At 38.9% G+C, this 23,059-nt stretch overlaps 1 protein-coding gene across 1 annotated transcript; it reads left to right on the top strand.

The window, feature by feature from the left end:
- The first annotated feature begins 153 nt into the window (after positions 1-153).
- TSPAN3 (tetraspanin 3) lies at positions 154-23,059 on the top strand. Its single transcript, XM_030457021.1, has 7 exons — positions 154-347; positions 10,236-10,427; positions 11,457-11,531; positions 14,004-14,105; positions 15,055-15,207; positions 15,492-15,575; positions 22,099-23,059. The coding sequence occupies exons 1-7, from the start codon at positions 285-287 to the stop codon at positions 22,189-22,191; spliced, it is 762 nt and encodes a 253-aa protein (XP_030312881.1). The 5' UTR covers positions 154-284; the 3' UTR covers positions 22,192-23,059.

Below are 23,059 nucleotides of genomic sequence, written 5' to 3'. Positions count from 1 at the left end.
TCCTGTCCTGTCCTGTCCTGTCCTGTCCTGTCCTGTCCTGTCCTGTCCTCTCCTCTCCTCTCCTCTCCTCTCCTCTCCTCAGCCCCTCCGCGCCGGCTCCGTAATGGGGAAGAGCTTCGCCATCTTAGGGCCCTCCGCCCCCTCCCGCCACGGGACGCGGGCGGCCGCCATCTTAGGCTCCCCACGCCGCCGCCTGCGTCACGTGGGGCGGGGCCGTTGGCGGAGCGGCGGTGAGGGCTGCTGAGAGGAGAGGTGCGGGCGGAGGCTGAGGGACGGCGGGCGCGATGGGCCAGTGCGGCATCACCTCCTCCAAAACCGTCTTGGTCTTCCTTAATCTTATCTTCTGGGTGAGCCCCGGGGGCGGCAAGGGGAGGGTCGGGCTTTCTGGGCGCGGGGCTGTCTCTCCCGTCAGCCGTGCGGTGAACGGAGGGCACGGGCGGGCTGTGACGCCAGGCCCGGCCCTGAGGCCGCTGCAGGCCCGGACCCCTCAGCACCGTCCGGTTCTGGCTCACGGCAGCGGCTGGAAGCCCCCCAGGCCCCGTGTCGCCCCTTCTCTGATGCAGTTTGTGTTTAAACGCTTTGTGTTTTAACTGGCACCCTGCCCCTTCGTGGGACCCCACGTTTTGGCAGTGGACGCAGCCTCCTCCATGCCAGTCTGTCCCCAGAAAGTTGAGAGGTGGGTGAAGGTGAATCTGTTGCCCCCGTAGCCTTGCAGTTAATGCTTAACGAGCATTAGTGATCTTAAGATGGAGACGCTTTTGTAACTGAATACAGCTGAAGTTGCATTATTGATGTTTTTAGGGCTCCACCAGTTTGGTTTTTGGAGAGCTGATACAGACAGCTAGTTCTGTGTCTTCTCTGGCATTGAGGATGCCAGTCTCAGATAATCAGCAGTAACTGAAAAGCACTGTTTTCTTCCTTGTATTTTAAACATAGAATCAGGAGATAGATATATAGCTTATTAGTCCAAAAGCTAATCTTACCCTGCACTTCTTCCAGTAACCACAGATGCGTCGTAATATTTATGCTTCACTTAAACCTGCCACGACTACAGTCATGCTGGCTGTAAAACAAAGGCTTGCCCAGGTTGGAACAGTTGGCTGCTGTAGGCAACCTTTGTCAGGATAGACATAACAAGCTGTAGCTTAGTTTTTATCGGCTGTAACCACTGGCTTGTGAGAACAAATAAATGAAATCAAACGAAAGCATATTCTGTGGACTTCTAAGAATTCTTCTTTTTTGTTGTTTGTTTTTCATTTATCTACTGCATTTCTCATTCCAGCTCTGTGACCAGGCTATCCGTAGTCTCACCTGTTCAAAAACTTCAGCTTTAAGGAAGTAATACTAGGTGACAAATTACTGAACAGAAAAATGCAGCAGTACGTAGCTACCTCATTTAATATTGAAAGCCATATGAAGTCTAGTAAGCGTTGCAGGATGAATGTTCTTGTCTAAATTTTTACAAAGGAATGCCTCTCATGGATGCCTAAAAACTAATCATGGCCTGGGAAAATGCATTTCTATGCAGTCTCACCAGTGTTAGTGTGTATAGCTGTTCAGAGAGAGGAGCAGTAAATGTGAGGCATATTTGACTTTTAAGTGGTGCATATTACAAGTCTGTAATTTTGACTGTACATAGAGTCCTTCATGTGAAATGAGGTGAGATAAACTACATGGTACAGCTGTTGGTTTGAAATCTGCTTTGTTGGGTGTGGCTTTTTGTTACATGCATAGTTGCAGATGGCATTCAAAAACCTATTTGATGGCTGCTGTATCATACTTAGTTCTTACTGGACATCTAGTTTTAAGTCTTATGGCATCTTGAAGTAGATTTTTCTTCAGTTGCTGATACCAGTTAGGCTCTGTTCTGAACTCCTGTATGCAAGTTGGTAGATGTGAGCGTGAGATGTTCAGCAAGTTGTCACTTCTGCTGCAGAAAAAGAGATGTTTTTGTTATACTCTGTAGTCTAGAATGCAGCTTCTGTTTAAAAATTCCTTTCAAGTGCTCTGAAAAAGGCAGATGAGGATTGCTGACATGTCATAGACATACCCACTCTTTCATCAACTGTAACTGCTCACTTTAATAACCCAAACTACTCAGTTTGCTAGTGATTCTACAACTTCATCTCATAATTTTGAAAACTTCTGTGCTACTTACTAGATTTTCTAGATTACACTATTAAAAGGTCATGTTGCTCCTGTATAGTCTTGTGAAAACATTTTTTCACATCCTGTTAAATTCTTATGTTTACATTCATACATTTTGTGACTTACTATAGCATTATATTTAATTTTTACTTCTCCCACAGCAGGGCAGGTGCTGGTTACTGTGTAGGAGCTGGATGCATTTTGTGCACCTTTCCAAGTTTTTGGTGTGGTACTTGTGGCAGTTCGGCTGAGTTGTTAGCAGGGACGTCAAGCATCAAGTACATCCTGTGGAGACACACACAAACTTCAAAGTATTGCAGGAAAGCAGTATCATGCATGGCAGTCATCCAGAGTAGCATGATAAAGATCTTGCATGAAACACTTATTTAAATTTTGGATAATTTGGCAAAGACTACTTAAACTCAAAGGCGTTTTAGAAAGGCATTGGTAAGAAGCATCAGCTGAAACTTGCCCTTCTTGGAAAGATTAAAGGAATGCAGATGAGATTAAAGTATTTCCTAGAGGTTTATGGTTAAAAGTCACTTTTGGAGTAGATAGGAAAAATGGCAAGGGAAAAGCAGTCCTTCACTTGACCTTTCTCGTAAGTTCAACCTGAACTCTGATTGGTCACTTCACTTTCATTTAGGTGATGCCAACTCCTTTTCTGTAAGGAAAGGTATAGCAGAGGAAGTAATTGTGATGATAAAGACAATATATATGAGAAATGATTTAAACCTGCACTAGATATATTCTCAGAAATCTTTTTGGTGCAGTGGGAGTCCAGACACTGATTGATCTGTCTGAGAATTTAGGATGTGATATGCTGGGGTTTTTTCCAGTTTGGAAAGGTTATAATAACTGACATGACAGGAAAACTTGAACCTGTACTCATAAAAAAACCCCAAAATTACAAAAATTTGTAAGTTTATATATCAAAGTTGATAATAAAATTTTTGATATCTCGATGAAATATTGACTGTGACTAATTACAAATAAAGTATTTGAAAATGGCATGTTTTTTTTTTAAAGAACTTTTAAAAAGTACAAGTCTGCACTGCTTTGAAAGAGGAAGAAAAAGTAAATTTACCTGGGACCAGTATCTAAAAGCTACAGTTAGATGTGTTTATTTTGTGAACACTTAATTGAAGGCTTTATTTGGTGATTTTCATAATTCAGTTGAAAGCAGTTTGAAGAAATGAGATGAAGACAACAATGCTATGGAAATGTTTTCAAGCTTGTGTTTAGGATATAGGGTATACAGCTAAAATACTCAGGTGCTTGTAGTCTTGCTTTGGAAAAGAGTTTTATATTCCCAAAGAATTTATGTGGTTTGACAGCCTGCTCTGCTACAACAGTACCCAGTACCCTGTGCTTGCTTTCAAAGTTTTCTTTACCGCTGTCCTGCTCCTCAAGAAGAGGAATGGACTCTGTTTCTGGGATACTTCCAACTCAGTAGTTGCAAATTAACTTTGTAAGTTGCTCTTGTTCTTACTTAACTGACTTGAAATCTTTAGTTTTTACAGTTCATTTGGCTAAGCTGTTATAAAACATTCTTTGGTATGCTTGTTAAATCTCAAGGCTTCAGTTCTGTACAGCAAGAATTATTTCTACAGTTCTGTGTTCACTTTACATCTTATGTGTGCTTACCACAGAACAGTAACCATAGTATTAGAAATTATGTAGAGTTATCTGAGGGGAGCTATCTGTGCTGTCCTTCTAAGCATCTGTAGCTAGCAGTGTTTATCTAGTGGGGTTTGGGTTTCCAGTAGAAAAGAAGAAAATGCAGCAACAGAAAAACTGAAATTTAGCAGAAGAAAGGAAAAGTATAGTTAACTTCTTGCACATAGGAATAAGGAAAGTAATTTTTTTTTTTTTTACTAGATTTATAGAGTTGTTTCTGCTCTGGACTTTAAAGGTTGGGATAATGAAGAAACTTCTTGCAAGTTTGAAGGACAGTCACTTCTGGTTGTAGAAATTGAATGTTGTCTTCTTAAATAGAATGTTTTGTGCGTCTGCTGCAACGGTAGTGAAGTGTATTTGCAGGAATGTTTAACATTTATGTATTCTACATTTTAAGGAAAGTAAGTTTTTATCCAAAATTAGGATTTAAAATTCTGGAAGTGTGTCCTCTTGAGTGATTTTCTTGCACACACTTTTTCAGGTAGCAAACATGGACCAGGCCCTGATTTCTTTTGTGAGGCTTCAATTTGCTTTTAAGTAACATGGTAGTACAATTTGTTTCTTTTACAAGATGAGTTTCAAGTCTTTGCCTCAGATTTTTCAGGATTTTTTTGTCATCTGTTCTTGTGCTTCAAAGTAGAGTTAGTACCTAACAGAAGCAAAAATGTGTTATCTTTGAGTACTACATGGAATTTGAAGTATCACTTCAGGTGGCAAAACGTCATAGCATGGAGTAATCATTGTTCCTGTGCAGGACAAGGAATATGGAAACAGTGGAGTTCAAGGTTAAGTTACAACTCTGATCACTAAATAGTTGTAAAAGGATCATTTTATTGTCAACATCTCTTCTAGTCTGCTGGTGCATTGTCTTTTGCAATTAGTGATACTTAAAATATGTAATGCCAAATGCAAAGGCAGCATGGGTCAGCCTTTTGAATTTGAGGTTTTGACTTGTAGTGTTACAGGTTTGATTTTGTCTAGTGTAGATAAAGTAGTTTGGCTTATTTGAATTCTGCATGGCTTTGTTTGGGAAGCCCTTAAAATATTCCTATGTTAAAAAGTTGAGTGGAATTGCTGATTTTCTTCACCCACCTTTTTGTAAGTTACATTACAGCTTAGTGTTCCAGTTAAGTTATTGATGAGAACACAGTAGAAGGGTGTCAAGAAACCATTGGTTTCTAAGGTGGATGGGCACCTATTTAAAAAATAATGTCAAGGATAGATTTGTATTTGTGTGGAATGGGAGTGGAGAGGGAGATACGGAGCAACTGCTGCAAAGAATATAAAGAATAACCTTTAGAGAGATCCTGTTAGGTACTTTGAAGTTATGAGGAACTAGATTTTGAAGGACAGAAAGCAGGAAGAAAAACTATATGTAGAAGCATATCAGGAAAACTTTCGTATCTGACAGTAATCAGGCTATGGAAACTTAGGTATTGGAGAGGACTGAAAGTGTCAGAGCAATACAGTGCTAGGTACATAATCGAGAAGTAGTGTAAAAAAACCCCTGATTTCTCATGAGATAATGCTTTTTAAAGATACAGAGTCACTGGACAAGTTTTCATCAGATCTGTTTGGGAGCAACATTAATAGGTTAAGGAAGCATTAGTTTGTAAATGGAGCTGCAGTGACCATGTTTGATAAATAAGTGATCAACAGAACAAGTATCTTACCAGTCATGATGTTAGCCAGCCAGAATTTTGCCTTTTAAAGTGCTGCAACATGTGAACATTACTAAAAGAGATTAAAACTTCTTGGTGTGTTTTGGCAGCCTACTTAGAAAAAAAACAAAACAAAACACAACAAAGCCCCACTCACTACAACAAAATCTCAAAGTGATTCAAGGTGCATTCAGTGGTTTAGCCTTTGCATGCCTTAGTTCACATGGAAGGTGAAAGCTGACTTTGTGAAACAAATGTGGCCTGAAGAGGCTGTATTTTACCAGCCCAAAGATATGGGAGGGAAGGAGTTTACTCACTGTAAGAGCCCCGAATCTGAAATAGGCTTTCCTGTAATCCTTTGTGTGGTCTGTGTCATTGTACTTATCATTGTGTCATTGAATATTCCAGTTTTCCCTCAGTTCCGTGCATACTTGTCCAACTGCTGATAACTCCTTAGAGGCCCATACCAGAACAACAGTGTCAAGCTTTTTCTGAACTAAAAAAAGTAATGTATTTTTAATTTTTTGCCTCTCATTAAAAGGATACCTAACTGTTCAAGCACTTTACAACAGTTCTATTGACTATACTTGCCTTGGCTTGTCTTTAAAGGTTAATTCATCCTAAAATAAGTCTATGCCACTTGTGTACTAGAAGATAGATGCAAACAGCTCTAAAAGGATAGTGAATGCTATATAACCAGTCATGTCCCTAGAGCATGCATGTGACCTGGCCCAAATTCAGGAGCTGCTGCCATCTCTATTTAGAGCCTTAGGCAGATTAAGCTTGAGATTTCTTCCTTCAAGCCCTTTTTATCAAAGAGTTACTTGAACTGCACAGTTGATATATTTGGCTCCCATTTAGTGGTAGGAAATGCATGCTTGTGAATGTGGTAGCTTTTTATTTGAACATCTTTGGCTTGAGCAAGTTGCAGATTTCCTGTTTATTCTGCTGAATAATAAGCACTGAGACTTGAACTGTTTTAGGAAATTACTTTTTTTAAGTATCCTTGTGTCTTGTGATATGGATTTCATTTTCTTTAGATGACTTCCTTTTTGTGAAGCAAATGATGTAAGTACATGGTACTGTTTGGGGGTTTATTCTTGGGCTTCAGCAGGTAATAGATGTGCATATAACTTGTGCATGCATACTTTGTGTGTGCATACTGATCAGGGTGATTGCATACTATGTGTAGGTCAGCAGAATTTATGCATTAGTGGAGTCCTGCTCTTAAAATAGCCCAAACCCACCTGGACACATTTCTGTGTGACCTGCTGTAGGTGACCCTTTTGAGGTCCCTTCCAACCCCTGACTTTCTGTGATTAATATATAATGTGGCTCTTTGGAGGGAGAGCAAAACCCAGATTGTGTTGATGACAATTTGTTGAACCTGATGAGTTTTGGGGCAGAAGGAAGGACCTCAGGCTAGTCTGGTTCAATCGACTGAATACCTTTTAGCAGTTAGCACAGTAAAAGCACTCCTTTCCTAGTTTAGTTTCATCCAAAGTGAGTCCTATTGTACACTCCTAAGATTGTTAGGGAATGCAAACCAGAAGGCAGTAAGAGAAAAGCATGAGAAGATAAGCAGAAAGCTTCAAAAACACTTCCTGATCCCAGATAAAATGCTGACTTAAGAGACCTCCCCCCCTTCCTGGTTTAGACCAGGCTGAAGAAAAGCCTAAGCACTGTCATCCGAAGGAAAGCATTTGAAACTTGTTTTCCTGTAAACTGTCTGGGTAGTGGTACTGTTTTCCTTGTTCTGCGATAGACTAGGTATTGTACCTGCTCAAAAATGTTACTATCTTTAATGCACAGGACACTTCTAACCCCCATAGGTATGGTGACTTGAATAGAGGCAAAGTCTTTCTCAGCTTTGTTCTTCTGCTAATTGCAGGGTTTATAAACAGATGACTACACACTGATGTTACCAAAGTTCTTTGCTTTCTTCCAGAGAAACACGGGTACCACAGCCTTCAGAAGCAAAACCTAGGGCCAAATCCTTCCATGACTGATCAGTCATTATGGTACCATGTGTGGAAAGGGTTTAGTGAATCTTCAGACCAGGCTGTTTTATTCTGAGAAATTTAAAGAAAAAGCTGCCTTTCTAGTATCATGACAAAACTTTTTTTTTTTTTTAACAAGCACAGTGTGGCATATCTTAGTTTCTAAGACAGTATTTGAGCTTTGTATTCTCCAGGCTCATCTGTCATATAATACTGGAAGAGCAAGATTTCTTAAAATGTGTATGCATCTTGAAGCAGGGAAGGAAAGTTAACATCTGTAGACAGTTGAACTCTTTGTTTCAAATTCCTAAACAGCATGAGGACATGTATTTAATGAACCAGATTTTTCTTAAGATGGAAGCCACTTAGATTTTGCACAACAGAGGACAAAGGGGGTCACAAATGTTTTAATTTTATGGTATATTTTAGTCCCTGATGGCAGCCACAGGTGTTTTTTCAATTGCCACCTTGCAATATACCATATTTCTAACAAGCATTTTAATTCTTAGAAATGGGAGATTACATCACTGTCCTGCCATTCATGTGCTTCATTGCTAGGCAACAGTTAATGTAATTCCATTGTTCAGTGAGGGTACTGGGAATCTTTGCTTTGTGTACAGAAACTATGTCTGCATTTTGCCATGTTGTACCTGACATGGCAGGATCTGTAGAGTTGGATTAGCATTTCAACATCTTTTGTACAAAGGGGTGATTTTGTAATAGCTTGTTCACTTCAGATTTTCTTGTCTGGAGATGATGTCTTGCTGTTGGTTTTTGTTGGTCTTTCCAGTTTCACTGAGTAGCACTTTTTATTGGAGAATGTGAGCTTCCTGCATAGTCTTAAGATTCCTGTGCAGTACTCATCTTCCCTTTAGAAAGATGGACGGGGAGGTGACATGTTGCTTGGAGTAACACAGAAATGATGATGCGTTCAAGCTGGTTGTTAATATCTTTTTCTTTGACATAGTATTCCTATAAGAAAGTGTTGCAGGGGATATTCCAAATGTAAATTATTACTTTAGTAGTCTTTATGCAGTATTGTTTTATAGGGAATAGCTGCAGTGATAATGCAGTACTTCTGGCATGTAGTAACAAGTAGTGCTGAATACTAGGTACCAGTCTTCTGGCTTGTCTTGTTCTGGGCTACAATGAATAGGTTGCCCAGGGAAGCTCTGGAATCTTCATCCTTAAATTTTTAAGACTTGGGACAAAGTATTGAGCAATCTGGTCTGAATTCATTGTTGACTGTGCTTTGAGCAGGACATTGGAACTAAGGGATCTGAGATCCTTCCTGGCCTGAATTATTACCTTATTATTTGTTCCACAATAGCAGGATCCAGTCTGATAGTAGTACAGCTACTGGTACTTGCTTGTCTGCCCCCCTCTTTGCAGCGCAGAGATAAGGGTAATTACAGGGCCACTGACTGGGAAGGGAGGGCTGGAGGTGACCTGCAGTTCCTTTCCTTACATCCGAGCTGGAGTGTGTAATATTCCAGTTGAGTGAAGTTATCTGTCCAGGGTATGGAGTGGACATTAATGGGGACATTGCCTTTTACAGCAAAATGAAATTCCCCAGATCCATAGCTTACTCATTTCCTCTTAGAAGATTGTTTTAGCTTAGCCTTGTCTTGTGACACCAGAAAACTATGTCATGAAATACTCAAATTAGATTGTTCATCCTTGCAGGTCACTTAAATGTAAATGCTTCATTTTAATATATTGTATTTAATATATGTGCAAGTGTAAAGATAATCATGAAAGACATAGGTAAAGCAAAAATTCCTAAGGCCCTTCTTTTTTTGAGCTAAGTGTATGTTAGCTGAGTCCTCAAGCACCAGCTTTCAGTGAAGCTGAGCCAGGTCTGCTCAGCTTAAATTAGTTGAAGGTGTTGTTGTGTTAGGGTCCCTGTAGCTTTCAGGGAGGTGAGTTCGTAGTATTTTAAATGTATAGAGTGGCAAATCCATTCTAGAGGTTTTATTTGCACTAACTTTAAATGTTTGTTGGTTTAAAGAAGACCATTTTATACAATGACACTTCTTGGAACATCTCTTAAAAATGGGGAGTTTTGCAGTATGGGTCTTGGTTCTGACTTTTAATGACTGGTGTTTTATATTTGTTCCTACCTTCTTTGTTTCCAGTGTTTTGAGTGCTTCAGAGTGGCTGTTGCTTCTAGCAATTCATCTTCTCATAGCAGATGTTAAGAGTACACAATGTGTGTATCTATTCTGTTCTAATATTAAATCATAGGTAGTAATTATCAAAATGGAAGAATAGTAGGTAAACAATGGCAGACAGAAGAAGTGTATACATGTTCTGAAAAGCTGCTGAAGAACAAATAATACGCTGCTTGTATGGGGTGAAATCCTGTTTGTGAACATCAGGCTATGTAGAAAGTCTACTTTACAGCATGGAAAGGCAGTGCTGGATCACAGGAAGCAAGAGTTTGGTGTTCATAGCATGGTTACTGTGATTTGTTGACTTAATGCCTCAGAAGACTCCCATAGATTAAATGTAGTTTGAAAACTACTGGCTAGCCTCCAGTTTAGATGTTCCTAATAAACATATACTATAACCTAGCAAAAATGTTGAAATTAAAAAACAAACCCCGGAAACAAAAACACCACCTTAGTGTCTGAGGAAAAACACCTTTTTATTGTGTTTGGTAAAATAATTGTTGGAAAGTAGCCTTGCTGAAAGGAGAGTTTGATGTTCAGGGAACTTGACCATGTTACTCTGTTTGTTGCAGGCAGCAGCAGGCATACTGTGCTACGTGGGAGCCACCGTGTTCATCACATACGATGACTATGATCACTTCTTTGAAGATTTCTACACACTAGTTCCAGCAGTTATTATCATAGCAGTGGGAACACTGCTTTTTATTATTGGACTCATTGGGTGCTGTGCCACAATTCGGGAAAGTCGCTGTGGACTTGCTATAGTAAGTTGCAAAATTCTCCATGATGTTATTTGCCTATTTGGCTGCCTCCCCTTTTAGTAGACTTCCAAACTACTTCCTTTAAAGTTTGTTCTAATCTTGTCTTATGGCCTTAAATGTTTTTCCTTCATATTTTTTTTTATTAACATGCTTCAACTTTCTGGCCCAAATAATAATGTTAAATTAGCCAGTTCTGGCAGCAGCAGGCTCCTCAGGTTTACCTTTTCTAGGACTTTGGTCATCTCATGAAAAAAACAAAACAAGAAGAACCCCATATGATTAATTACAGCAGTTTTTAAATGTCACTTCTGTCTGTTATGAGTGAAAAGCTGAAGTTAGACACAAAGATGAGCCAGGAGCCATCTTGTATTATGTATCTTGCATCGAGATTAACTCAGGGTTGTTATGATGCCTACATATTTTTCAATATGGTTTTATTTGAGTCCTTTGTTTGAAAGTATTTTATATCATGTGTTTCCAAGCAATTTAACTCTTAATTTCAGTTTGAATTGGGTAGGAGAGAGGCCAGTGTTTAAACTGTCCCCACTTTTTTGTTGTTGGATGCTGTGTGGACTTCTATAACAGTTTATTTTTAAAGTGTTGTTAAATATACCAATACAAATGCATAGTCTGTAGTCTCTGTTAGTTGTGACAGAGATAATCTGAAGAAACATTTCCTTAGTCCATCTATCACTTTTAGGAGCAGCCTCTGTAGCTGTTTTGGTGCAGTGTTCCTATTTATCTAGCAGCAGATTGAATGAAACAAAGCACTCTGGCATGTTTTCAGTCCTAATGATCAGCACTTGCTTGGCTGGGTTGCCTTTAATTACTTGGAGAAGCAATGAATGCTGAAGTTTATTGAATGTAGTCAGTTTGGGCCTAATTTGGTCAACTTAATTGCCTGCCTTAAGTTATCTGTTCAATCAAAACCTTACCTGAAAAATTACTTTAAATACCAAAATATATATGGGAATTTTCAGAAAGTAAATAGCTAAAACTATTTGTACAAACACTCTTGATTTTATTTTACAGTTTGTGATCATCCTGCTTCTGGTTTTTATCACGGAAGTTATGGTGGTGGTTCTTGGATACATTTTCAGAGCAAAGGTAAAGATTTCTCAATTTCAGTAAATGTTGTGTTGTGAATGCTGACCAAAATGCAGAGATGTAGTCTGTGTTGTATTTGATTCTGTCAGACTAATAATGGATATTTCTTGAGGGAAGAAAACAAAGCTTTCAAGTAAGGTAATTTTGATATCAGTATCTTGGAAATTAGAACATCAGTGTTCTTCAAAGCAAAGCAGAAAGTTTTCTCAGTGGCAAAAAACTAGCTGGAATATATAATCAGCAGTTGGAACAGCAGAGAGGACTCATGGTAATTGGTTCCTTTCCATTTTCCAGATAGTCTTCTGATTTATTTATGCTTTGACTTTGTAAGTTTCTTAGGTTACACAATACTTGAACACACTACATGAAAACAGTATGCCCTACCTTAATTGTTTTGTGTTTTGGTATATAAACTAACACAGCATTGTAATATAATCAAGTAGATTGATTGTGATAATGCATACTGTCTAGCTTTATACAGGTTGTTGGCAAGGGTTATGGCTACCAAAATTGACCTCTCCCAGTGTTTGTTTCATGTAAATTAAGGAACAGGACTAGAAAAATGAAATTAATTAGTTTCTGCCAACAGTAATATGTGGTGGAAGTACACCACATGGTATTAGAGATACCACAGTGTAGCTTGAAGGCATTTCTGACTTGCACAGTTTCATTGGCTTTTGTTATGTCTGCATCTAAATTTATACAAAAAATGAGGCAAAAATGAATTTTTATCTGTAGCAAGTAGAATGATTGCATTATAGGACACTCCAGTGTCTTTAATAGCAAGCTGAACTGTAACACCATATACCTTTCTTTGGCCTTCTGGGTTTATATGACAGCATGGATCTTACTAATCTAAAAACTAAAAGCTTTGTCCTGTCCTGAAATAAACAGTTCTGCAACCATTAAGTAAAGATATAGAGGTTTTGCCTGGTTCACAAATAAGGCTGTTGTGAGTAAGCAGCTAACACGGCTGCCTTGAACTCTGCATTATAAATCTGGCTAACAGTTAGAACAGAAACACTGGTATGGTTAGGTATGGTTTTGTTTTTCTCATGGTCTGCATTTGATTTCTAGTATCTTGTCAGTGCACTGGGAAGATCATGTGGGACTCTGATGCTTGTAGTGGAAGTAGTCCTTAGAAGTGGTAGGGATTAAACAAGCTGTTGGTTGGTTGAGGATTTACTGCCTTCTTTTTTCCCAAGTGGCTTAGTTCACTCTTTTTGTCATAAAAGCTGACATAAGTCACCACAGAGCTAGTGACTTCTGCTTTCATTGTAATATTGCCCTTGTTGAACCATAAATGAAATTATATGTAAGCAAGCACTGAAAGAAATGTTTTAAAAACCTGTATGACAGATTGAACAGCTTTTTTGTTACCTGAATCAGAGATGTAAATCACATAATTATCACACAATTGATTTTAAGCTAAGCGGCCTGTGTGGGTTAAATTGGCATATCTGTATTTTTTTAATGAATATAAATTGTAAGGAGTCACTGGTAAAGATCATGGTCATTCTTGGATGGGGAAGAATGAAGCTTCTGCTATTGCTACAGAAAATACTTCTGTGAAGGTGTTCAAGGAAGTGATGTGTTGGCATGGTCTTCCTACTGCAACTTCCAAATCTAAGTTTATGTTATAAGCTTAGTGAATGCTTAGCCCTAAGATTACAGTCCTTGCATACATAATTCCTGTTGAACATGATAGAAAAACAATTAAGTGCTAGCCTTATTATTGTACAAATGTTTAGCTACACCCCATTTTCTTTGAAGCATATTACTTAAAAGGTTCTGGCAATTATTCCTCCAAAATGGGCATTGTAAGACACCTTTTGGGGAACAAGTGTTTATTCTTGGGTGACATCTATCTCTAGCTTCTGGGTTTGACAGCATCTATACCATCTTGACTCATCTGCAGTAGCTTGAGGAGCTATTCCAAGTAGCTGTTGCTCTGCACAATGTACTGCATCAGCTTTTCTGAGGAAGTGGTGGTGGGACTGACACTGAACAGAAAGCTTGGTTACTGTAGGATAGTCACTCAAAAGACCTCATCTTTGATAATTTACCTGTGCTTCAATCAGAATGGGAGGAGCAGGTGGTATTACTCATATCCTTGTGGTCTCAAATGGGATGAGTTAGCCCAGTTACACTAGCTTTGCTTTGGAACTCTGAAGGAACAGGAGAAAGTAGAAATGGAAATGCAGAGCCCTTTTGTGGATCATGCCACAGTGTCATAACAAAAGCAGTTTTCTTTGAGATATGTTTCAAAGCTACTTTGGGTAAAATCTTATGCTCTTTGGTTTGTTTCTTGTCCATTGTCTGCAAGCTAGCAACATCTTTGCAAGGGCCAAGTTAGAATTTGAAGAAATTGTACCATGAAACTTTGCTAATTTTAGGTGATTGGGAGTTATTTTAGTTGCTGTACTAATTGTGTGGGAGTGGTAATGCATGTGCTTTCCTAATCCTTCCCAGGTGGAGAAAGGGGTTAATCGCAGCATTCGGGAAGTGTACAATGGATACAATGGGACACACCCTGATGCTGGCAGTCGTGCTATTGACTATGTACAGAGGCAGGTGAGACTGCAAGACAGAACATTTCAGTCTTTTCTAGCCTTAAAACACAAATGCTGTGTTGCTCTGCTACTTGTATAGTACATCTTCCATTCTGACAAATCTAGGCAACAGCTGCTTGATCTGTAAATAGCTTAACTTGATTAGAGTTACTAGAATTGCAACTCTGGTGGAGAGATGCAGTTTGTGTAATTGGCTGTCTGTGAATCAGTGTTTGAATTCAGGTATTTAGTACTTATCACAGAATCACAATTTCTGCAGTGAAACACTACAAAATGCTCTCACATCTGCACAGATTTAATTAGAATGCTCTGGGCAGGAAAGTGTTCTTGATTCAAGCTGAAAGGTGGTGTCACAGGCTTCTGAATTCAGAGCTAAAAGAACCACTCAGACTTAGGGAAGATGCAGGACCTCTCAACATTTCTACAATTGCATCAATTGAAGTCGGCTAATATTTTCATACTAAATGTCTGATACATTGTAGTCAGTCATAGTACTGCTTAATACAGAGAATCACAGAAAGCAAAATCTGGTTCATTCCAGAACTATGCTCAGAAAACAGTGTTTTTTCAAGTATCTGTTGTAAACTTTGAGGATATAGGAGTTCTAAAGCAAAAATGAAGCTTTTGTCTTGTCTGGGAGGTATGAGAGAAAAGTGGGTTGTCAAACATTCCCCAATTCCAAGTACTGGAATTCACCTCTGTATTTTGTAAGCAGTATCTTAAATGATTTAAAGCTGTAGGTTGCTTTACAGTACACTCACTATATGATTGGTTTAAGAACTGTCAAATAATTTGAGTTATTCATGTAACCAAAGTAGCCTGATCTTAAGATGCTTGTGTTCTTGGTATTGCATTTAGAATTCCTGTCAACTGCCATTTCTTGACTGATAGGCACATTGGCTCTTTATACCTGCATGTTTTGGTTTTTGTTTGTTTTTCTTTTTTTCCAGCTCCGCTGCTGTGGAATCCGTAACTATTCAGACTGGGAGAATACTGACTGGTTCAAAGAAACCAAAAATAACAGTGTGCCACTCAGCTGCTGCAAGGCAGCCCTCAGCAATTGTACTGGCAGTTTGACCCACCCAACAGACCTTTATTCTGAGGTAAGACAGCCAAAGCCTGAACTTATGTACCTGTTTACTTTTGCTGGCAATAATTTATTTTATTTTATTGGAAACGTGAAGTCCTGGGTATATTTGCTTTAACAGCAAATAGACATATCTTCTAGGGAAAAAATGCCCTTTCTTTTTTTAATCTGTGATACACTAAGTAATGACTTTTTTGGTGTTTGGATTATCTTTGCCTCATTTGATGCTTTTGGCTTTTTTAGTTTTTTGCTTTTTTATGTGTGCAATTGTTGGATATGTAAAAATTCTACTTGTTTCAGGGGTGTGAGGCTCTAGTTGTAAAGAAGCTTCAAGATATCATGATGTATGTCATCTGGGCAGCACTAGCATTTGCTGCTGTTCAGGTAAGCCAGTATTTTTTAGCCTTAAACATTTTCCCTCATGAAATTTGAAACTGCTGTCCAGGTTATAACATGTATGCACAAGATGAGGAAAGCTTTAGTCTCTATGTGGTCCAGGGGGATAAGTGAACATCAGTCAAAAGGCTCTAAACACTTTAACACAGAACTTCTCAACCATGTATTGTCTAAAAACTGCTGCTGTGTGGATGTGTCTTGTTAGATGTGAAGATAGCTGAATGCTACATGAAGTCATCTGCTAGAATGTAAATCATAATTTTTTCTTGAAAAGTAGTCCTCTGTTATCATGGATGTGCTTTGATGGTGTTACAACACTTCAATTTGCATAGTATTTCATTTCCAACTTCAAACAGCTCATACTTCATGCTGTTTCAGAGGTACATCAGCTTCATGGTGTACAGACAATGTCAGGACCACCCAGGAAATACACCAGGGTTGTTAATAGAATACTCTGCTCTTTTTCAGCCAAGCTTCATGTTGTGTCTTGGGGATTTCTTGGTTTCTCTTCTTTTAGAAAAGGTGCTGAAATGGAGATTTTAGTTAAAATTGAGCACAGTCTGTCTCCCACCTGAGCTTTCAAGTATTGCAGTTAACCCAGGTCATAAAAAGTAACTGAAGAAATAAAGATGTATCTCAGTACTTAGATTTTTTTTTTTAAGAAATCCTAAAACAGTTTTCAAACAGATCTGTAAAACTGGAAGTTTTGAATGCTAATCCATTTGGCAGGCTTAGTACATTAGTCACCTGGTTTTTCAGACTGTGCCAATGTTATGGCCTCAGAAATGTTGTACATGAGCTGAGTCCCCAGAGACTTAAAAACTAAGGTCAGAGTTATGTTGTGTCATCATTAGCATTTAAATTCAGAACACATTGTGCCTGTTGGTTTAGGTAGCTTAGACATTTATCTTAAAAAAATAACTGTTGAGCTGGATTGTAAGTTTAAAGGTAAATAATAATAGTTTGAAAACAGTCTTGTGAAAATATGGCTAAAATTCTACTTCAGTTCTTTAAGGGTATAGTCATAACTGACACTGTATAAAGTAATGTGAAGCCATCCAGAATGTGACTACTTCAGCTGTGGAATTTTTAAATTTTATGAGATAGGTACTCAGTCTTCTGAAGGAATGTTGGTTTGGGGTTTTTGTTTTGTTTTTTAATTGCTATTATTAAAACTTCAAATGGTAAAGCAGTATTTAGTGTGCTTGAACACTGAAATATATTTGTGTAATGCACACTAATGTATTTACCACAATACTGTGGTACTGGTTACTGTGACAGGTTTTTTTATGTAGGAAAGAAAGTATCTTACGAACTGAATCCCAAGACGAGGCATTATTCCTAGTTTTGGAAGCACTGATAATATGTCCTCTCCAAAATGCAGCAGTGTTTTACTCTTCTGGGAATGGGCCAGAATTTCTGAAACGTGCTTGCAGTGGAAATATGAGTGCTTACATCCTTGAATTTTTCCTGGCTCATCAACTCTAGGGAAGCACATTGGTTGTATCCCTTCTGTAGTGGGTGTTCTTTGTTTTGTCCCCATATGTCAGTAATCAAGCTGGCAGAAAGTATGTTCTGTATAAACAAGTCTGTCAAGAAGATAAGACCATCAGAGAAATTTTTTTGCTAGTGCTGCAGTATAGCATTTTGAAATCTTTTTTGCTTAAAGTTAAAAGAAACTACAGTACATGTTTAGAAAAAATAGAATGAAGATAAATGCAGAATACAGGCCGTTGGTAATACCTTTGAAATTTGTGTGTAGTGATACTCATTGAGTGGTAATCACATTTAAGCCTATCAGAGGTTATATTCTTGCATCTTAACAGTTCAAATGGTTGTAAATTCATGTGTTTTCAAAAGGCATTAGTTGCAGTTGTTGATACTAAACAGTATTCAAACTGTTCTGTATATTCTGCAACATAAGATGTCATGGATCATGGAGCAGATCCTCCTGAAGGCTCTGCTAAGGCACGTGGAAACTGTGGAGATATCTAGTAGCAACTAGCATGGCTTCACCAAGGCAAATCATGCCTGACAAATTTGGTGGCCTTTCATAATGGAAAAGGGTCAGTGGACAAAGGGAGAGCAGCTGGTGTCATCTACCTGGACTTGTGCAAAGTGTTCAACACTGTCCTGCACAACATCCTGGTTTCTAAATCAGAAGGATGGATTTGATGGATGGACCTTCTGGTTGATAAGGAATTGGCTGGGTGATTGCACTCAAAGAGGAGTGAGTGGCCAATGGCATGATGTCCAAGTGGAGACCAGTGGTGATTTGAGTTCCTCAGGAGACAGTCCTGGGACTTGTACTGTTTAACATCTTTGGAGACCCTGGCAGTAGAGTGTAGTGTACCCTCAGCAAGTTTGCTGATGAAACTAAGCTGAGTGGTGTTGCTGGAGGGAAGGGATGTCATCCAGAGGGACCTCACCTCCATCCCTGGAAAGGTCATGGAGCAACTTATCCTCAGCGCTGCCTCTAGACATATCAAGGATAAGAGTGTCATTAGAAGCACTCAGCATGGTTTTACTAAGGGAAGGTCATGTTTAACAACCTGATAGCCTTTTATGATGATGTAACCAGGGTGGATAGATGATGGTAGTGCAGTGGTTGTGGTTTATCTTGATCTCAGTAAAGCACGTGATATTGTTCCCCACAGCATTCTTGCAGCTAAATTGAGGAAATGTGGTCTGAGTGATCAGGTTGTGAGGTGGATTTTGAACTGGTTAAAGAGAAGTCAAGAGTTGTGGTCAATGGGACAGAGTCTAGTTGGAAGTCTGTATCTAGTGGAGTCCCTCAGAGGTTGGTACTGGGACCACTACTATTCAATATATCCATCAGTGACCTGGATGAAAAGAATGGAGTGCACTGCCAGCAAGTTTGCTGATAGTTCAAAACTGGGAGGAGTGGCTGACACCCCAGAAGGCTGAGAGAAACCTAGAGAGACTGGAGAGTTGGGCAGGAAGAAATTTAATGAAATAGAAGGGCAAGTGTGTAGTCTTGCATCTGGGAAAGAACAACCCCATGGACCAGTGTAAGCTGGGGACTAAGCTGTTACAGAGTAGTGTAGAGAAAGAGGACCTGGGTAGGGCCTAGCAGGTAGAAGGGTGACCATGAGCCAGCAATGTGCCCTTGTGGCCCAGAGACAGTGACATCCTGGGGTGTATGAGAGGGGTTGTGGTTGGTAGGCCAAGAGAAGTAATCTTTCCCCACTTCTCTGCCCTGGTGAGGCCACATCTGGAATGTTGTGTCCAGTTCTGGGCCCCTTTAGTTCAAGAAGGACAGGGAACTGCTTCAGAGAGTCCAGCACAGAGCCACCAAGATGGAGTGGAACATCTCCCTTATGAGGAAAGGCTGAGGGAGCTGGGGGTCTCTTGGAAGAAATTTGTTAGTGTGAGGATGCTGAGACACACTGGCACGAGTTGGCCAGGGAGGTTGTGGCTGTTCCATCCCTACAAATATTGAAGGAGAGACTGGATGGGGCTTTGAGCAACCTGGTCTTGTAGGAGGTGTTCCTGCCCACGCAGGGGGGTTGGAACTGGATGATCTCTAAGATCCTTTCCAACCAATATAGCTCTGTGACAAATTGGAATGTCTTCTTATTTTTAATAGAGGATTTAAGTATGTACTTAGTCTGATTCTCTGAAAAATAGTATGTAGGCAAATTGAAACTTCAGCAAATGGCCTGTAACCTAGGTCATGTCATGTAAGCTTAGAGTAATTGTTTTTCTTACCTTTTGGTGAATTTTACTACCTTTCCTGTACTCATTGCATAGAATCCACTCTGAATGTATTATTTCTTCTGTTATGCAGTAAGGTTGTCTGGAGATCTTTACCTCTCACAGCTTATATTCAACAAGTTTAGCCTTTAGTACTTCTTTAAAATGAAAAGACTGAGGGGGATTTATGAAAGGCTTGGAATCTGTCAAAAACTGAAGCCTCTTCTGCATAGCAGTAATTTTTGGTATCTTCATGTTTCAGTTACCATGGAGATGTAGAGTGTGCAATAATCTGATCTCAACCACAGAGCACAGAGCTATTAAGTAGGTAAACTGAAGGGAGCAAAAGCATTGCAGTGCAGTAGAAGTTCTGCTTGATTATCTGCAGAATTAGTTCTTTAAAGATAGCTCTTGTAGGCAGTGGTCATTTTACAAGACGCTGAGCTTGGCAGATACACATACAGCTTTTTTTGTAAAAGAAATATCAAATTGATTTGATGGAAGATTGTAATAGTTATTGCTAGCAGGCAAATTTAAAAAAACCCTCAATGAATCTTCTGACTGTGAGAACTTTCTGATCTCTGAAAGATGAAGTGGAAAGAGAGACATAAATCCTCAAGTCAGATTTGTAAAGTACAAACAAAAAAGTACAAAAGTTCACTATATTTAAGTAGCAACCGAAGAGATGGAATCAAAAGCCTTAGGGAAGGCTTTAGAGGTGCTGGCATGGTTTTTAAAACAACAAATTATTTCTGCAGAGAAAGTTTAAATAGAGGAGTTACTTTTGTGGTTAAGCGAATTCTAGGAATATGCGCAGCTGCCTCCTAAAGGATATAAATGGTTTAAATATCAACTCACAAGTTGATTACATGGTGATTTACTGTAGCATTTGATTGTTTCAAAGTTTACACAACCCCGTATAAATCAGATTTCTTGGGTGAGCCACTGAACGGAATATCTCTGTGAATAACTGCAAATTGTACTTTTATTTGTTTGCTATATGTAACTGGAATGAATTATACCAAAAGACTAAAGGAGCTGTTCCTCTGCAGCAGACTTCATTTTACCCTTGTTTTGAAGGGGGAAAAAGGTGAAATTTTTGTACTTGCAGGCTGCAGTCCTTCTTCAGAGTTCCATAACCACTCACAGCTGCCACAAACTCTCCATCTCAAGTCTTATCATTTTTTTTGTTGTTGTAGTTGTTGCCCATATTACCTTCTCACTTTGATGTGCTGTGCTCATGAAGTCATTCTCTCATGCAAATCTGACATGAGTATAACAACCAGAGGAACCTGATCTAGTTGAATATGTCCAGATCATTTCATGACCTTTAAAGGTCTCTTCCATCCCAATCCATTCTATGATAACAGATTCCTGGAAGTTAGTCTGTCAACTGGAACCATTCAAGTACTGGTAACAAATGAAGGAAGATGCTGTTTTTATCAGCAGGCTGAAGTGCCATCCTCCAGGTTACTCTGCAGATGGTTTTCTGAACCTGAGCTGGTTTCTGCTATAGATTCAAAGCAGATAATGCACTCCAGACAAAGAATATTACTGATCTTTACAACTTGTTTCTTTCCAGGAAATTAAAAGCTCTTTCTAAAATTTCATCATGTTTCTTTTTAATCACTGCTTGTTAGGATTTTTAAAATGTTGTCTCTTCTGTCTTTCACCAAACTGAAGTACTGTGTTTGCACTTACCACCTTTTATTCTTAAACTTGTTACACGTGATGTTTGCATGAGTCTTTATTTAAAAAGGAATTATTTTATTCCAGTGCTATTTTCATTGATTTTTTTGCTGTATCAATGAAGAAACTTTATACTTGGCTGTCTGCTCACCCATTTCATTCTTACCTGCTTTCTGTTCAAGGGTTTTCTTGGGTGGGGATGTTTCGTGGTGTTTTGTTTGTTTAAATTTTTTTTTAGAAACCCCTGCCTTCTGGGTGCTGCTTTATAATCCAGAGCTATGATGGGAGCCTGATGAAGTATTTGCATATGTGAATAAACTTCTGTGCATGTGACCACATCAATACAGTCTCTTTACTAGAAGCTGTTAACAGTTACTGTAGACCATAGAACACAGCACTATACCTGATCTTTTTAGTCATATTCTTCCTTCAGTAGATGTAAAATGTCATGTCCTACATCCCAAACTATGTTCATCTGATTTATGTCTTATTCTTCCTTCAATAAATGTAAAATTCTATGTCCTGCATCCCAGATTACATTCATCTGATTTAAGTCTTGGAAATGTGTATGATCATACCCTAAATTCCTGGCCCGCTTGCCAGCACAGTCATAATACTGTGAATTTAAACAGATGGAAAAGGTCTGAAAGTGAATAATTCGCATTGGACTTACACATTCTGCATGAGATTTCAACAGTGGATAAAGTTCATAAAACCTTACACAGTTTTGCTTTTTCTCCTGGTGGCAATTAGAGGCTAATGCATTTGGAGTCCACTTTGATTTTTCTATCAGTGGATCTAAAAATCTCTACCTTTCATTAAGAAAAAAATAAATAGTAATTTCTATCATTTGAATTATTGAAGCAGAATACAAATAGCTAAACCAGAACACTTCTTAAGTATGTCCAAGACCATCTTTGAAGAAAATAAATTTGGAGTTTGTGGCCCTCGTTTTGTGCAGCAGGAAATGAAGCCTTTTCAGGATCAATGCGTTTGTTGCATGCTGACAATTTCTGCACTGAGTTTGAATCTCTTGAAGTGCCTTTCTTGTACTCAGCTTGTTTTCTTTTTGTTTCCTTTTTTTTTTTTTTTTTTGTCTCCATAGCTTCTGGGCATGTTGTGTGCCTGTATAGTGCTATGTAGGAGGAGTCGGGATCCTGCCTACGAACTTCTCATCATTGGTGGAACCTATGCCTAGAAGAGAATGTGAACACCCAGTTCAATCTTATCTCACTTGTGTGCAAGGTGAATGGGCCAGGTCTGCTGTGACAGCTTTCTTGCCCTAAGCTTAGTCAGAGCACACCTTTCACAGATAAGGACAACTCTACTGTACACTGGTGATGGGCAGAACAACTCGGCTTGACACACCCCCATCTAATTACTTGTGACTTTTCACTGTTCTAGCCAGCTATTCATGTATCTAAATGTTTTAGTATACTAGTAAACTTTCTAATTCCAGAACCGTTTGCAAGTTGTGTGATTTGGTTGGTGTGAAAGTCAAAGGATGTGTGCCTGCTTTGGTAGATTACCTCCAAGCATTAACTGGCTGATTCTTGCATCTAGAAAAAGGATGTTTCAAACTTTCACAACATGGAACGTTTTTGGCCAGAGTTGTACAAAGGAAACCAACTGTATTTAGTTTGAGAAAAATATTTCAATCTTGCCCCTCACCAGTGTTACTTTAAAAAACTCCTTGATTGAAGGCCAGTATGCTTATGTATAAAACTGTAATTAAAAAAAAATCCCTCAAAAAACCAAAAAGACATGACCAACATTTTAGGATCATGCAACTGCAGTTTTGACCTTCACAGATCTAAACTTTCAAACACTAGTGGTTTAAAATACAAGCTGGCTTTTCAGGAGTATAATGTATGCACTACTGTTCTTATGATGAAATATTTCATTTTCTATGAAGAGCGGTTTTATGTGTTGAGTGAACTGTTAGACTGTAGATCTTAAATGGGTTTGGAAACAGTGTAGCCACGTAGAGTAGCAAAGTAGTATGTGAAAGTGGATCTCAACTGTAAATAGTAAACCTGATTAAATAAATCTCTATATCCTCCATA

Source organism: Calypte anna, chromosome 10 (genome assembly GCF_003957555.1).
Source record: "Calypte anna isolate BGI_N300 chromosome 10, bCalAnn1_v1.p, whole genome shotgun sequence".
Taxonomy (NCBI): Eukaryota; Metazoa; Chordata; class Aves; order Apodiformes; family Trochilidae; genus Calypte; species Calypte anna.
This window is presented reverse-complemented; position numbering and strand designations above follow the sequence as displayed.

Coding starts and splice junctions, on each gene's coding strand:
- TSPAN3 (XM_030457021.1), top strand. CDS start 285: ATGGGCCAGTGCGGCATCACCTCCTCCAAAACCGTCTTGGTCTTCCTT. Junction 14,106..15,054: donor TTGACTATGTACAGAGGCAG/GTGAGACTGCAA, acceptor CTTTTTTTCCAG/CTCCGCTGCTGTGGAATCCG. Junction 15,208..15,491: donor CAACAGACCTTTATTCTGAG/GTAAGACAGCCA, acceptor TACTTGTTTCAG/GGGTGTGAGGCTCTAGTTGT.